At 38.5% G+C, this 15175-nt stretch overlaps 1 protein-coding gene across 1 annotated transcript in view; it reads left to right on the forward strand.

The window, feature by feature from the left end:
* Positions 1 to 15175, forward strand: part of Stim (stromal interaction molecule) — a 103870-nt gene that overhangs the window by 43459 nt on the left and 45236 nt on the right. The window contains exon 5 of the mRNA XM_088272280.1: positions 9302 to 9417. Within this exon, the coding sequence (XP_088128406.1) occupies positions 9302 to 9417 (116 nt within the window). The remainder of the gene's footprint in view (positions 1 to 9301; positions 9418 to 15175) is intronic.

Consider the following 15175-nt stretch of genomic DNA (forward strand, 5'->3'; position numbering starts at 1 on the left):
AAGAATTTTTCGCTTTTTGCTGTGTCTGTTGTTTTTATATTTTACTTTGTACATCTACCAAATGTTTTTCACTAGATTCGCATCATTATACCGCAAATAAATTATCATGATTGTCATTAATATTATTTAATATCCGTTATATTTAATAGCCACCTTTGCGAAAGTAAAAAATGTAAAGTACCGTAAAGTGGGTATACATTGCACCAAAATATTGCATTTTTTCAAAAAATTGTCTATTCAGATCAGGTTTTTTACTTTTTCTGAGGTTTCAACTATTGCAATGTAATAACACATATACCTGTAACATGTCTGATATGTTTTTAATTTTTTATCTATTTTGCCTGTATTTTTTTATTTTATTTATATTTTGGTGCAAAGTATCCCGGGGTAAAGTACAACTTTGCACCATGATATTTTCTCTACACTTTTCGTACTAGAATCCAAATTGATGCAAAGTAAAGGCTATCCTACAAGTTTTGTTGCACCTTATGAAGGGTTTTGGCTCACAGTAAGCTAAATGCAGATTATAATAATGTATAATTATGGAAAAATAAGACACTTGATAGATTTTTTTTTTTTAAATATTGAAAAATCTAACAAAAATGTTTTTTTTTCAATACTGAAGGTTTAAAATTATATAAAATAAAAGGTGGATATTAAAACATATCGTACTACATAGGTAATAGGAATTAAAATTAAATTAGGTCTAAATATGGTCAAGTTCCGGGACGGTAAAGAAACCTCTTTTGGATTGCATTTTCGGTTCTTTTATGGAACCCGCTACATCCTTCCAAGAATATTGAAGAAAGTCATCCTTCGTCGGCCACTTCCACGATTTGAGACTCTCCTGCATGGATTTAAAAGCTCTGTCTTTCTTTATTTCCAAAATCTGTCCCGGAAATTTTTCTCCTTCATAATGAAATACGACATATTCTCCCACCTTCTTTTTTACTGGTCCTAATGAAACGGAAGAACAAATACGATAACTGGTTTCAGTCATCGTTTTTGTTCTTCTCCCTCTTCCTCAAAGCTTCCGTGTGAACTATAATCAGTTAATGCTAGATATGCTGGAAGTTTCGATGCGGAAGGTGGGATCATTGATGTAGTTGGTTCAGGTAGCATTTGTGTCTCGTCAACGTTCATTTCGACATTTGGATCGTGAGCAATGCTCTTACCTGGTTCTATCGGTATCGTTTTCCTGCGTTTTAAGACTGAATTCTTTGTGTTGAATCTGTTTTCTTCCAAAAACTGTTGAAAACTCTGGCGCACGTCATCGTCATACACTTTTAATGGCAACCGATTAAGCAACTGACTAGTTTTAGCAACAGTCAAGGTTTTATGTCTTTGCAAAAATGATCTTATCCATTCAGAGCCTGGTACGTTGTTCTTTAATATTCGTACTCTTCTGCCAAATTTATCCAAATAGGCTATTAGAATGTAGCGAATGTTAAAAACACTCACTGGAAAACCGTACTCACTCATGTCTACTATGCAGTTTACGAAGGATTGCTCTTCGCCCTTGTCACATATCGGAGGTTTTCCCACAGGTTTTGTGTGCTGACCTTTGAGCTTATAATTAATCGTCCTTCTGGGGATTTTCTTCAGCCTTTCTTTGACTGATTGTACCATTTCGAATGGCCTCCAAACACTGCTCCACTCTCTTCGATGTAAAATCGCAGTATCGTCTGGCATAAGGCCGCTGTTTGTGTGTTCTTGACATTTTTGAAAAAAATATACCATCAGGAATTAAGTAAGTACACAAAACCTATAGATATTTAGCAAACATGTCAAGTTGTATTAGCAGTTTTAAGACTTTTCATCAAATTAATTAACTATGGCCTTTTGTGGATACTTTGCACTTGGTGCAATGTTACCCCAAATGTGGTCAATACAAGTCAGTTCTTAAAAAAATATTATTTTTACAAAAACTTGACAATGTAACTAAAAAATACAGCATTTGAGAAAAGTAGGGCCTATCTACCTACGATTTAGAGACCACTCGCTTGTTGTAACTAGTTTCAGTATACTGATTCCACTGGATTTTTTCGGACACAATTTTCAGACAGAAAACTTTCTTTACGTTTGGACAGGAAAAACGCATTGAAGCAATAGCGACCGACTGTTACTTCTGTAAACTAAAAAGTAGATTGAAGTGCCATCTATCAGAAACAATAGAAAGTAGAATGAAAAATGACATGTATCAGAGATGACCAGCTCTACAATTTCTTTACAGAAGGTGGTGCAAAGTATCACCCATGGTGCAAAGTATACCCACTTTACGGTACCTCTGAATCAAATTAAGACGTTTCATCGTGGGCTATAAATTATATTGCAAAATACCAGGAGAACATATTTTTATTAGACAACCCAAATTTGGATGTGAAAATATACGCTGATTTTTCTCATACCTTTCTATCATTATTTTTTATAGATTTTTTTTTACGAAATATATATTTAAATAATACAAAATAGTTTATTTTAGTAATTTACAAAACATTTCCAATATAACGTTTCTACCTCTATAATAAAGTAGATACTTGTGTTTAGAGAGGGAGTTCGTTTTAGATTTTTTTTATTATATATAAACAAAGTAAATTTAAAAAAAAATCCTTGGTATGGAGTCTAGGTAAAGGTTAGTCTTATATGTTTTTTAAATTTAGTTTTTAAGGTTTGATAATTTTTTATAGATTTTAAGATTAAAGATTTAAAAAATAATAATAATAAAATAACAACTGTGTATGTAGTTTTTCCACATGAATTTCATTTGATCAGCAACCGAGTTTCGTCATAACTGACAGACTGTCGGTTATGCCGATATCATCAGACCAGTCTGTCGGTTATGAAACCCGGTTGCTGGTCAAATAAAATTCATGTGGAAAAAACTACGTAGTTGTTATTTTATTCTATAAAATGCAGTTCCACCAAAAAATGTCGGTACAAAACTTAAATCTAATAAAAATAATAATAAATATATAAAATAAAAGGAAGTTATGCTATAATTAAAATGTAACTTTGTTTTAAAATCACTATAAATATTTTATTATAACTTAATTATAATGTCTACCGGTTTCAAAGCTAACCGCTTCTTTATGAAGACTGATTAATAGTGAAGTTATGCTATTGACCCTTATCCTCACCCAATGGTGCATAGGGCACTGCATCAAATTGACGCTATGTTTATTCAATAGTTTATTATGTAAAGGTAAGATGATTAGTTCTGCGCTTCAGGTATCAGTCCAGAGTAATATCGAATAATTATTAGAGTTGTTACTGCTAACGGTACCGGAACACTTGTCATTGGGAAGACGAAAACGCGCAAATGAAGATAATCATTTATTTATTGAAAAATCACAAAGTTTAAAGAACATAGGGTCACAAATATATCAAAAATTACAAAACACAAGGGGCGAGAAGAACATAGAGACACCAATATAAAAACAGAGCGAACGCGGCGTATACACGTTTCGAATCTTATTTAATCTGAGCACACCAATATTTGTCCGCCACCCCTTAAATACTATTTTAAAGGCGTTGCTTGGGGTGGGGACAGTATTTGTAACATTTAAAACTTACTGAACTGCGTCTCTTTGTTCTTCTCGCGTACATTTATTAATACTATTTTTAATACATAATTATTCTGTAAAATACACAGATTTTGGCCGAAACACTCCCCTCCGTGAAACCAATCGGTTTCACCAAACGGTTCCCTTACTTAAATCACTCGAGTGTTATCAATAAACATTTCGAAATAAGTAGATGACAGGTTACACAAAAAATAGAAATCACATTATCATTAACAAAAAATTTAAAATAATGCCTTCCTTCACAAATAAGGGTCCGTATACACGATAAATCAACTTCAGGGAGGCTCTTTTCTCCGAATACTTGTTTCTAGAGCTAAATATGTGGATAAACAAAAGTCATAAATTATACTAATACTGATGGATATATCGAGACGTTTTAAATTTCGTCGCCAATTCTGACGTTTTCATGGCTGACGTCGCCCTTTTTAGGGCTAAAGAAAACATACTTCACTTGAATTATAGGTCCAGTGTTATTTGACGCGCCACGTGTCACATGACACGTTATCTCCCCGATTCATAGAATAACAAACGAAACCCATTTTGACTAAATGCAGGCCTCGTCAACCCAAGTTGATGGCCAGATGTGAAATGAAAGTACACATTGAACCAACAAAAAATATGTGTAAAGTATAAACATTGTTTTCAATTTTACCAATCAAAATTATTAATAAAGACACATAATCAAACAATATTACCAATTCTATTTTTAGACAAAACCAATTTTATTTATGACTACTCAGTGCGAGATTTGAGTTTCGTTTCACCGTTACATATATGCATTATATGTAATTACAAAAACTTGATTGGTCTTGATTACCTAAACACGATTTAAGATACATTCCGATGAACCCGATCATACAAAAATACATTCGTCTTACATGACCGCGGGCCGCGAGTTGGCCACCCTTGCTTTAAGGGATCTGTTATTTATTTTAAGTCAACATAAATCGTCATCACACTCTTAAATTTAGACCTTTTTTCTTATCTCTATATTATTTTAAAATATTATTGAAATACAGTTCAGGATAACAAAAAAAAAAAAAAAAAAAAAAAAAAAAAAAAAAAAAAAAAAAAAAAAAAAAAAAACTTTGCTTTTACTTTAAGGAAATTTATGAAGGTATTTATTGGTATAATACTTTGCCGAGTGGAATTTTTACCTACTTAAGTATCCTTTCCCATATTTCAATGAGGTTAATGGCGCGCTGAGTAACTAATCGATATCATTTACAGTCATCTATATTTCGCACAGTTTTGTAATTCTATAATATGATTTTAAAACAAATTTTATACCGATTAAGAAATGCAACATTACTAAAGTGACTTTACATAGTCGATCAAATTTTACAATAGTAAACACGGTCAGCGCTTCTAGTGGCTGCCCGGATGACGGCAGCGGCACAGCTTGTCGCTCCATCGGCGGCATTATAAATCTCCGCCCCAGCGGTGGCGGCACAGTTTCCTCCCCAAACGGAGGCGAAGGCGGCGGCACATTTTTCTGCCCATTCAGTGGCAGCAAAGGTTGCGGCTCCATGGGCGGCCTTACACATTTATCCCCCGAGGGCGGCATTACAAAATGCGGCTCCGAGGTCGGCATTACACATTGCGGTCCCAAGGACGGCAATACAGGTTGCGGCCAGGAGGGCGGCATTATAAATTTCCGCCCAAGCGGCATTACACATTGCTCCCCCGAGGGCTGAATTACACATTGCGCCCCCGATGGGGGCATTACACTTTGCGGCCCCGATGACGGCACTACACATTGCTCCCCCGAGGGCGGCATTACAAAATGCGGCCCCGAGGTCAGCTTAACACATTGCGGCCCCAAGGACGGCAATACAGGTTGCGGCCATGCGGGCGGCATTACACATTGCTCCCCCGAGGGCGGCATTAAACATTGCTCCCCCGAGGGCTGAATTACACATTGCGCCCCCGATGGGGGCATTACACTTTGCGGCCCAGATGACGGCATTACACATTTCTTCCTCGAGGGCGGCATTACAAAATGCGGCCCCGAGGTCAGCTTAACACATTGCGGTCCCAAGGACGGCAATACAGGTTGCGGCCATGCGGGCGGCATTACACATTGCTCCCCCGAGGGCGGCAGTAAACATTGCTCCCCCGAGGGCTGAATTACACATTGCGCCCCCGATGGGGGCATTACACTTTGCGGCCCAGATGACGGCATTACACATTTCTTCCTCGAGGGCGGCATTACAAAATGCGGCCCCGAGTTCAGCTTAACACATTGCGGTCCCAAGGACGGCAATACAGGTTGCGGCCAGGAGGGCGGCATTATAAATTTCCGCCCCAGATCAGGCGGCACAGGTTGCTGCCCACCTGCTGGCAGCACATAGTATTCAAACAGCACAGGTTGCCGCCCTAGCGGCGGCGAAGGCAGCGGGACAGGTTCCCGCCCCATTGGTGGCACCACAAGTTGCTGTCCACTCGGTGACAGCACAGGTTGCCGCCCTAGCGGCGGCGAAGGCAGCGGGACAAGTTCCCGCTCCATTTGTGGCGCCACAAGTTGCTGCCCACTCGGTGACAGCACAGGTTGCCGCCCTAGCGGTGGCGAAGGCAGCGGGACAGGTTCCCGCCCCATTGGTGGCGCCACAAGTTGCTGTCCACTCGGTGACAGCACAGGTTGCCGCCCTAGCGGCGGCGAAGGCAGCGGAACAGTTTTCCGCCCCATTGGTGGTGCCACAAGTTGCTGCCCACTCGCTGGCAGCAGCGGGTACTCAGACGGCAGCAGTAGATGGTTCACAGATGTCAGCGGCGAAGGTTGCACAGACTGCGGCGGGGACTGACCTGAGCTGCACAGATCCGCCCGTTGTGAAATTTGATGCAGGGCAGATCGTTCAGATGTTCTTGATGACACTTTCATCAAAAGTTGACAGTGAAGTTCTTCCGCTTCCAATGCCTTTTCTTCTGCCGCCAGTCGTGCCTTTTCTGACGGTAGTTGCGACTTGTCAGCATCCGCCCTTTCTTTTGCGAGTCTTGCTCTCTGCCTCGCTATCCTCACTTTACCCGCAGAATACTCCATTCGCGCCTTCATGGACCACGTACTCCAACATATACTGGTGGTCACTGAAGTAGTTCGATTGGCTTCCATAGTGTTCCAGATCCGGCTCGAAGGACCAATTTGTTACTGCTAACGGTACCGGAACACTTGTCATTGGGAAGACGAAAACGCGCAAATGAAGATAATCATTTATTTATTGAAAAATCACAAAGTTTAAAGAACATAGGGTCACAAATATATCAAAAATTACAAAACACAAGGGGCGAGAAGAACATAGAGACACCAATATAAAAACAGAGCGAACGCGGCGTATACACGTTTCGAATCTTATTTAATCTGAGCACACCAATATTTGTCCGCCACCCCTTAAATACTATTTTAAAGGCGTTGCTTGGGGTGGGGACAGTATTTGTAACATTTAAAACTTACTGAACTGCGTCTCTTTGTTCTTCTCGCGTACATTTATTAATACTATTTTTAATACATAATTATTCTGTAAAATACACAGATTTTGGCCGAAACAAGAGTGAAAAAACTCATATTTAAATACACCCCCCTGGGAATCGAACCCGGGACCTCTAGTATGGTAGCCAAATGTCTAATCTGTGAAGGTTGACAAATTATTTATGAATTTGTAATATTAACTAATTTAGTGGGGGAAAAATATTTGCGAAATGTCTCTAGTATCCCATATTGTATTCATGGAACGTGCGGAGCCATCTATGTCAAAACAGTGATAACGTTTCATTGACCCATTCGGTAGTTTTTATCTCAAATTTTGAATAATTTCTGTACTAAATTCCTGATAGTGCGATGGAGTGGTTAGCGCATTAGGCTTCCGTGCTAAAGATCCCGTGTTTTATTCCAGAAGGGTCGAAATAAATGCTACTGATTTTTTACTCTAATATTTATTTAATATTTCCCTGGACTAGTACCTGAAGCGTAGGGCTGATCAGAGCTTTCCTTTGTGTATTTCAGCAATCAAGATAATAATAATAAATTCAGATAATTAATAAAGCAATATTTTTGTAAAATACTACCTCAAGATAACACTTTTATACTATGTAGTGCCCTATGCGCCGTTGGGTCCGAATTAGTGTTAAAAGAAGAAGAATGATTTTCGTTCCAGCGTTTCTTTGATAAAAATGAAATTCGTATTTTATTTTTCAACTATAAAGAAATTAAGGTTTATTTTAATTTCAAATATATTTTTTATTAATTTAAGGAATAAACCACAAAGCCTCTACTTTAAGAGGCTTGTCTGCAGGTGGGATAGTAAGTGTAGGGAAGGTGGATGTAAAAAAATACATCACAAACACCCAGACCAGTTGAAATTAAATCTTTGTTGAATTTATTTAGCAAGTGGCGGGAATCGAATGCGCGACATCGGTTTCGCAGTCGAGCGTCTACCCGACTACGCCACGGCGCCAATTGAGTCAAATAGTAATAAATCCGCCTTTACAGTGTAATAGTTAGCACGTTTGGCTACCGTGCTGGAGGTCCCGGGTTCAATTCTCAAAGGGTTGTCATAAGTTTAAGTGATCACTCTAGTATTTATTCAATACCATCTTAGATGTTATTTATTGTTTCGGCATACACTTTGTATTAGTATAGTATTAGTATTGTATTTCCATGGACATGATTAAATTCTCCGCCTCCGTGGTGTAATGGTTAGCGTGTTTAGCTACCGTGCTGGAGGTCCCGGGTTCGATTCCCAGGGGGGGTGAAAATAAATATTCGTTATTTTACATTCTAGTATTTATTTAATATTACCCTGGACTGGTCCCTGAAGCGTAGCGGTGATCACCCTTCCTTCATGTAAGTAACGATCAAGATAACACTGCGTCGATACGATGCAGTGCCCTATGCACCATGGGTGCAGATAAGGATTAGAAGAAAAAGAAGATTAAATTATAAATAAAAAAAACTTATTTTGTACCACTTTTCTCAAGTGAAAAACAAGTGTTTTTATTTATAATTTAACTACCTTGGATTGTAACCTAAGGCGTAGGATTGGTCCTTTGACCTCATGTAATTTATGATTAAGACAATATTCCATCAATACGATGCAGCGCCCTATGCACATTGGGTGCTTTATCAATTTTTTAGATGATGGTTGCAATTTTTTATTTACTTTGCTTATTATGTACAATGTTTATAGTTCCTCTGTCAAAATGCTTGTATTATTGCCTATCCATTTGGCTCGCTGTTGTGTTTTTTTTTTCCTTTGGGGGTCAAGGGATCGTACATTCCTTATGTCACTGCGACCATATTAGGTCTATTGTGACTTCCCTCTGTATTACAGCTCACTGCCAAGACCTACATGAGTCATGTAACTCACGACCTGTCTTGGTGGTAGGTGCTTCACCTTCTCGGAGTCCAGTAGAGGTCCTCCAAGGATGTGACTTCGTTTGTGAGCGAGTGCGTCACAATTGTAAAGAATGTGGATTGGCGTTTCGCTATCCTCCATACAACATACGCTGTTGTGTTACTTTATTTAGAGAGCATCTAGACTCCCCAGCCCTTCTTGATACCTCGTCATTCCCTACACGTTCCGACCAATGAATCCTCAACATGCGACTGTAGCACCCATCTCAGCTGCCTTATTCTGCCTGCCCGATAGTCCACGTTCCGCTTCCATACAGCAGTATGCTCCAGGCTGGAGTTTTATGGCAATAATAGTTTGGTTTTGTTACAGAATGGCCGTTCACAATATGCAGTACTTGAGTGGAGTCCTGGGGATTAAGGACCCCATACACAAACAGAAGATCGCCCTCAAAGCCATGGACGTTGTACTTTTTGGACCCCCGAAAGGTAATTCTATTTATTCATGAATTTTAGTTAAACCATTAATTAAAAAAACAAAAATTAATAAACACATACATAGTTGACACACTCAAAATGTTGTAAATAAATTATCTGGTCAAATTATAAGCTTAAATAATAAAAATGAAAATGGTATTATCTGGCGTTTCTCGTGTGTGTTATTATAATCCAGGATTCGGACCTCACATACTAATGTAAGAGTTTCTGCTTAGTAAAAAGCTACTTTACATCTCACCAATAGATGTCTCTAGTGAAGTTCTAGTGATTCAAGAACACGGTTTCTAAATTGGTTCATATATATAGAACTTCCAATAATTTGAGTAGTGTGGTTGTCAATAATGGGTAGAATTGGTGAATGTTACACGTGTGTAAAGTGATCACTTAAACCAGCCTATGACGGTCGTCAGCCCCATAAATGCCTAGACTTCCATGTTCTTCTTCATCTTTGTTGAGATGTCAAAAAATAATACATACATAGTATTATTTATTGATTCGGCATTAACTTCGTGGAATGACATGTTGATTATTAAAAAAAATTAAACACTTGAATATACCACTTAATGAGTTTTATTTATATATACGACTAGTTTCGAAAACTTGTTTTCATCTTCTGATGTTTTCATCTTCTGGTGAAAATTAAAACTAACGAACAAAAAATATTTAGGGGTATATAACTAACTAACCATCACGCCGCTTCCCTGCAGGGGTAGGCAGAGAGAATAGCGCCACACCACTCTGTCCTTGCAAACATTCTTCGCCTCTTCCACGTTCATGCATCTCCTCATACATACCCGCCGATTGTTACGACTCCTAACCTGACCACTTTCAAGTATTTGGCATACCTGATCGTGCCATGTTTTTCTCGGTCTTCCTCTGCTTCTTTTCCCACTAACATTCGCCTCATAAATTTGTTTTACCGTTCTTTCCTCACTCATTCGTTCTACATGTCCAAACCATCTCAACACACCTTTCTTAATTTTATCGATAATGCTTATCTCAGCTTTGCATTACTTCCTTATTTCACTATTCGCACATCTATCATACATCGTTTTGTCGCACATTCTTCTGAGAGATCGCATTTCGACTGCATTAAATCTACTTTCATCCTTCTTTTGCCAACTCCATGTTTCACTTCCATACATTAGAGTTGGAACCAGGACTCCGTGTGCACTGCCAGTTTAGCTTCCACTGATAGGTTTTTATTTGCTATAACTGATTTCAGTGCACCATTCACTTTGTTCCCAGCATTCCCAGCTATATATACCCAGAAGGGTATATATAGCTTAATAAATATGGGGAAGGGGGGGGGGGGTTAAGGAACAAGTTTTTTTGTAAAAGTCTATTATTTTATTATCAATGTTTTTCTTTTACAGGAATATTCGAGTGTTTAATTTTTTTAAATAAACATACATAGTAAACCCTCCTGAGAGATAGGTACCTACCGCGTTTCTCAATAGGAATGTTAAAGGGGGTTAATGTTTCTAAATTAAAAAAAAAAAAATTATGACTCATTTCAGTCTTTTCCGCTGGTTAAAAATACAATTAAAAAAATTAATCACTTGTAACATTCCCTCTGATAATGCGATACGTATCTCAACGTTATAGGGGGTTTTACCGTAGTCAAAAGAGTTTTATTAACTAACTAGCTAACTAACCATCACGCCGGTTCTCCGCACTGGTAGACAGAGAGAATAGAACGCCATACCACCCTGTCTTTGCAAACATTCTTTCACATTCATGCATCTCTTCATACATACCCGCCGATGACGCGGTCGCTTTCAAGTGTTTGACATACGTGATTGTGCCAATGGTTTTATAAAATTTGGTGTGACGTTTTATTCTCTGCCTACTCCTGCGGGGAAGCGGCGAGATGATTAGTTGGTTAGTTTATTTTTAAAGAAATTTGTCCGTTCTTTTTTATTTCTTTTCCATTTGACCAGGCTGAGCCACAGCAACGCAGAGGCTGGGTGTACATGAGCAGTTATGGGAATATATGTCTTTAAAATTTTTAACAAGGAAGTTTTTTTATGGCTTAAGTATAATACTAGGTAGCTAGTTGGTCGACGATGATATCGTACATTTTGCATATTTTTTCTACCATGCGACGAATGTGTGTTATTATCATTCAATTTATGCGCATAACATAATAGCTCACAGCGCACAGCACAACTGTAAATTCGCGAGCGTGTTTTTCTGCCATTTTTTCATGGTTATACGTTCATAATAATATGAAGTGTCTACGATAATCTTTGCAGGGGACGCGGGTCGTTCGCGAACCATCCGATCTTAATAATCCGTTCTTTTACGAGTGACCGTATCCCAATTTTAGTGGGTCATAATAATATGAAGTGCCTGCGATAATCTTTACAATAATCGTTTGCGAACGACCCGATCTTAATGATCCGTTCTTTTACATACATTGAACGAGTGACCGGATCCCAATTAAGATATTACACGTTATACGTTATTCATATTACACGTGTCACAATATTTCTTAAGAAATATTAGTAGTTACCTAGTGAAACTGAAATTTAAAATGGCAAGATAATATGAAGTGTCTACGATAATCTTTGTATTTAACGTGGGTCGTTTGCGAGCGAACCGATCTTAATGATTCATTATATTACGTAGATTGAACGACTGACCGGATCCCAATTTAGTTCACATTACACGTGTCACAATATATTTTAAGAAATATTGGTAGTGAAACTGAAATTAAAAATGGTAAGATAATATGAAGTGTCTACGATAATCTATGTATTAGTCGTAGGTCGTTCGCGAACGAAACAACTTGATCTTAATGCATTGTTCTTCTACGTACATTGAACGAGTGACCGTTTTTTTTAATTTTAGAGGCTCATTTTAATATGAGGTGTCTACGATTATATTTGCAAGAGACGCGTTTTTATAGACTTCTTTATCTATGTTGAGATGCCAATAAAACTCTTTGATAAGGTTTATGATATAAATTCTTCACCCATGTTCCAAACGATCCGATTTATCGATCCCAAACTTCCATATTCCTATTTATACTTATTCCTTTTTAGACTATTTCTTAAAATCTATTGCGACACGTGTTTCGATGCATTCAGCATCATTTTCAAACACCGTTTATGGAATATAAGAAATAGTGGTATTTACTAAGCATAACTAAATTGAAAATGGATAGATTTTACGTAAGTGACTTTACGCAAAACCGAATCAAATAATGAAAAAATTTCCATATTCCTATCTCAATAGACCTCTTCAACTATGTCGAGATGCCAGTAAAATCTTCCATCAATTAATCTAAAATATCCCTTCATATCGATCCGGTCCCGGTGAACGGATCATTCTAATGATTCTGTTCCGCTGATCCGGATCTTCCTCGAGACCGGATCCTGCCCGCCTCTGGACCGGATCCAGCATTACCTGGTACCTGGCCGCTGTCTCCCGCCGGTCTCGAGTGGATTAGTGGAGTGATTAGATCACTCGGCGTGCAGCATACGCGGTTGTTGTGCTGCCGCCGCATTCCGCGACTCGCCGCGGACATCCATCTCTCAGTTTCCATATATCCGCAAACCGCGGCGGACCGTCTCTTCCCGCCGAATCCGCAAAATACTTGCTGCCGAAACTTCGCGAATCGTGTAATCCGTGCGCCGGGTAAAAATACGCCTTCTTCTCTTCTTCTAACCCTTATCCGCACCCAATGGTGCATAGGGCACTGCATCATATAAACACAGATAGATATAGATCGACTGACCAAACTTAAAACACAGTAAGGGACATTTTTTTGTAGTACGTTTTTTTTGCATTTTTGGACTAAGTAGATTCTACTTATATTATTTCGAGAAATAAAAATACTATGTGTTTTGATCCACTCACATTTTTATTAACCAACTAGTTTCGGCAAAAACCTGTTGCCCTCTTCAGGGTTTAATTTATGACTAGTCATAAATTAAACCCTGAAGAGGGCAACAGGTTGTTGCCGAAACTAGTTGGTTAATAAATATGTGAGTGGATCAAAACACAAAGTATTTTTATTTCTCGAAATAATATATCAATATGATCCACAAAGTTAATGCTTTCAATATTCAAAACAGATTCTACTTAGTCCAAAAATGCAAAAAAAAAGTACTACAAAAAAAGTCCCTTACTGTGTTTTGAGTTTGGACAGCCGAGATATAGATGGTGATGTTTTTCGACTACAAGCAGTTATGGGTAGAAAGAAATATAGTAAAAAATATATAAAAATATCTTCTTCAAACCCTTATCCACACCACAATGGTGCATAGGGCACTGCATCATATAAACGCAGTGTTATCTTGGTCATTAACACACGAAGGAAAGGTGATCAGCCCTCCGCTTCAGGTTACCAGTCCAGGGTAGTATTGAATAAATGTTAGAGTGAAAAAAACGTTTATATTTATATGACCCCACCTGGGAAACGAACCCGGGACCACCAGTACGGTAGCCCGGCGTGCTGACCATTACACCACGGAGGCGGACGGAAAATACGTAGAGGCTTTTTTTGGCAGTCACCCAGTGAGAGAATGTTTCTGCCAGTGTCAAGTCTTATTTTTATGTACAAACAAAGTAATAATAATAATAAATAAATAATAAAACCATTATCCGCACCCCAATGGTGCATAGGGCACTGCTTCATATAAATGCAGTGTTATCTTGATCGTTTACACATAAAGGAAAGGTGATCAGCCCTCCGCTTCTGGTACGAGTCCAGGGTAATATTGAATAAATATTACAGTGAAAAAATATAAAAAAATAAAGAAAAATAACAATTAAGGTGGAGACTGACCGGAACATTTCGTCGTAACGTAACACGTTACGATGCGAGCATTCAGGCAGTCAGTACAGCGAGCCGAGCGCTCCATCCATAGTTTCGGATGCTCGGTGATGCTCGCCGCGAGCGATGTTACGACGTTATGTTACGACCAAATGCTCCGGTCAGTCTCCCCACCTTTACAGTGGAACCTCTCGTGACGAGCATAATTCGTTCTAGAATATTATTCGTTAAGCGAAACATATTTTGTTTCGACTGGCGCGGAAGTCCCGGCTCACAAGTGCATGTCGTGAAAGGGGACTTGCCCTTTTCTGTAACTCATGCGAAATGTCGCTCGGTAAGGGAGCAACTTTTTGACATTTTTTTGCTCGTTATTAGAAGTTCCACTGTAATAAAATTATCGTAATTTAAATGCGCTTAGAAAAAAAATTAAAAGTAATTTCTGTCGCTATTAAAACGTGCGCGCCGAGCGCACGTTTTAATAGCGTTGTGTTATGTAATTTGATAAGAAAAAAATACTGTTGAAAGACCTGTTCTTTTTCAATGTTTGGCTTCACTTATTTTTATATACATATAATCTCCATGCCAGTAAGCAAAATGCACCTTCAAACGAATTTATGCACATCGTTAATACGCCTTCCGTTTTATGCGCTCCTAATAATAATTATCCACTAGTCGTAAATTGTTTATAATGTCAGATACTATCATAACTTTAAAATAACTAACTAACCATCATGCCACTTCCACGCAGGGTAGGCAGAGAGAATAGAACGCCACACCACTCTGTATTTGTTAACATTATTCGCCTCTTACACATTCATGCATCTCCTCATACATACCCGCCGATTGTTTCTATTCCTGACCTGACCGCTTTCAAGTATTTGACATTCCTACACCTTCTGGAGGTCCCGGGTTCGATTCCCAAGGGGGGGGTCAAACAAATATAAATATTTTTTTACTCTAATA

The sequence above is a fragment of the Brachycentrus maculatus genome, unplaced genomic scaffold (assembly GCF_059751285.1).
Source record: "Brachycentrus maculatus isolate JH-2025_06_01 unplaced genomic scaffold, ASM5975128v1 h1tg000491l, whole genome shotgun sequence".
NCBI lineage: Eukaryota > Metazoa > Arthropoda > Insecta > Trichoptera > Brachycentridae > Brachycentrus > Brachycentrus maculatus.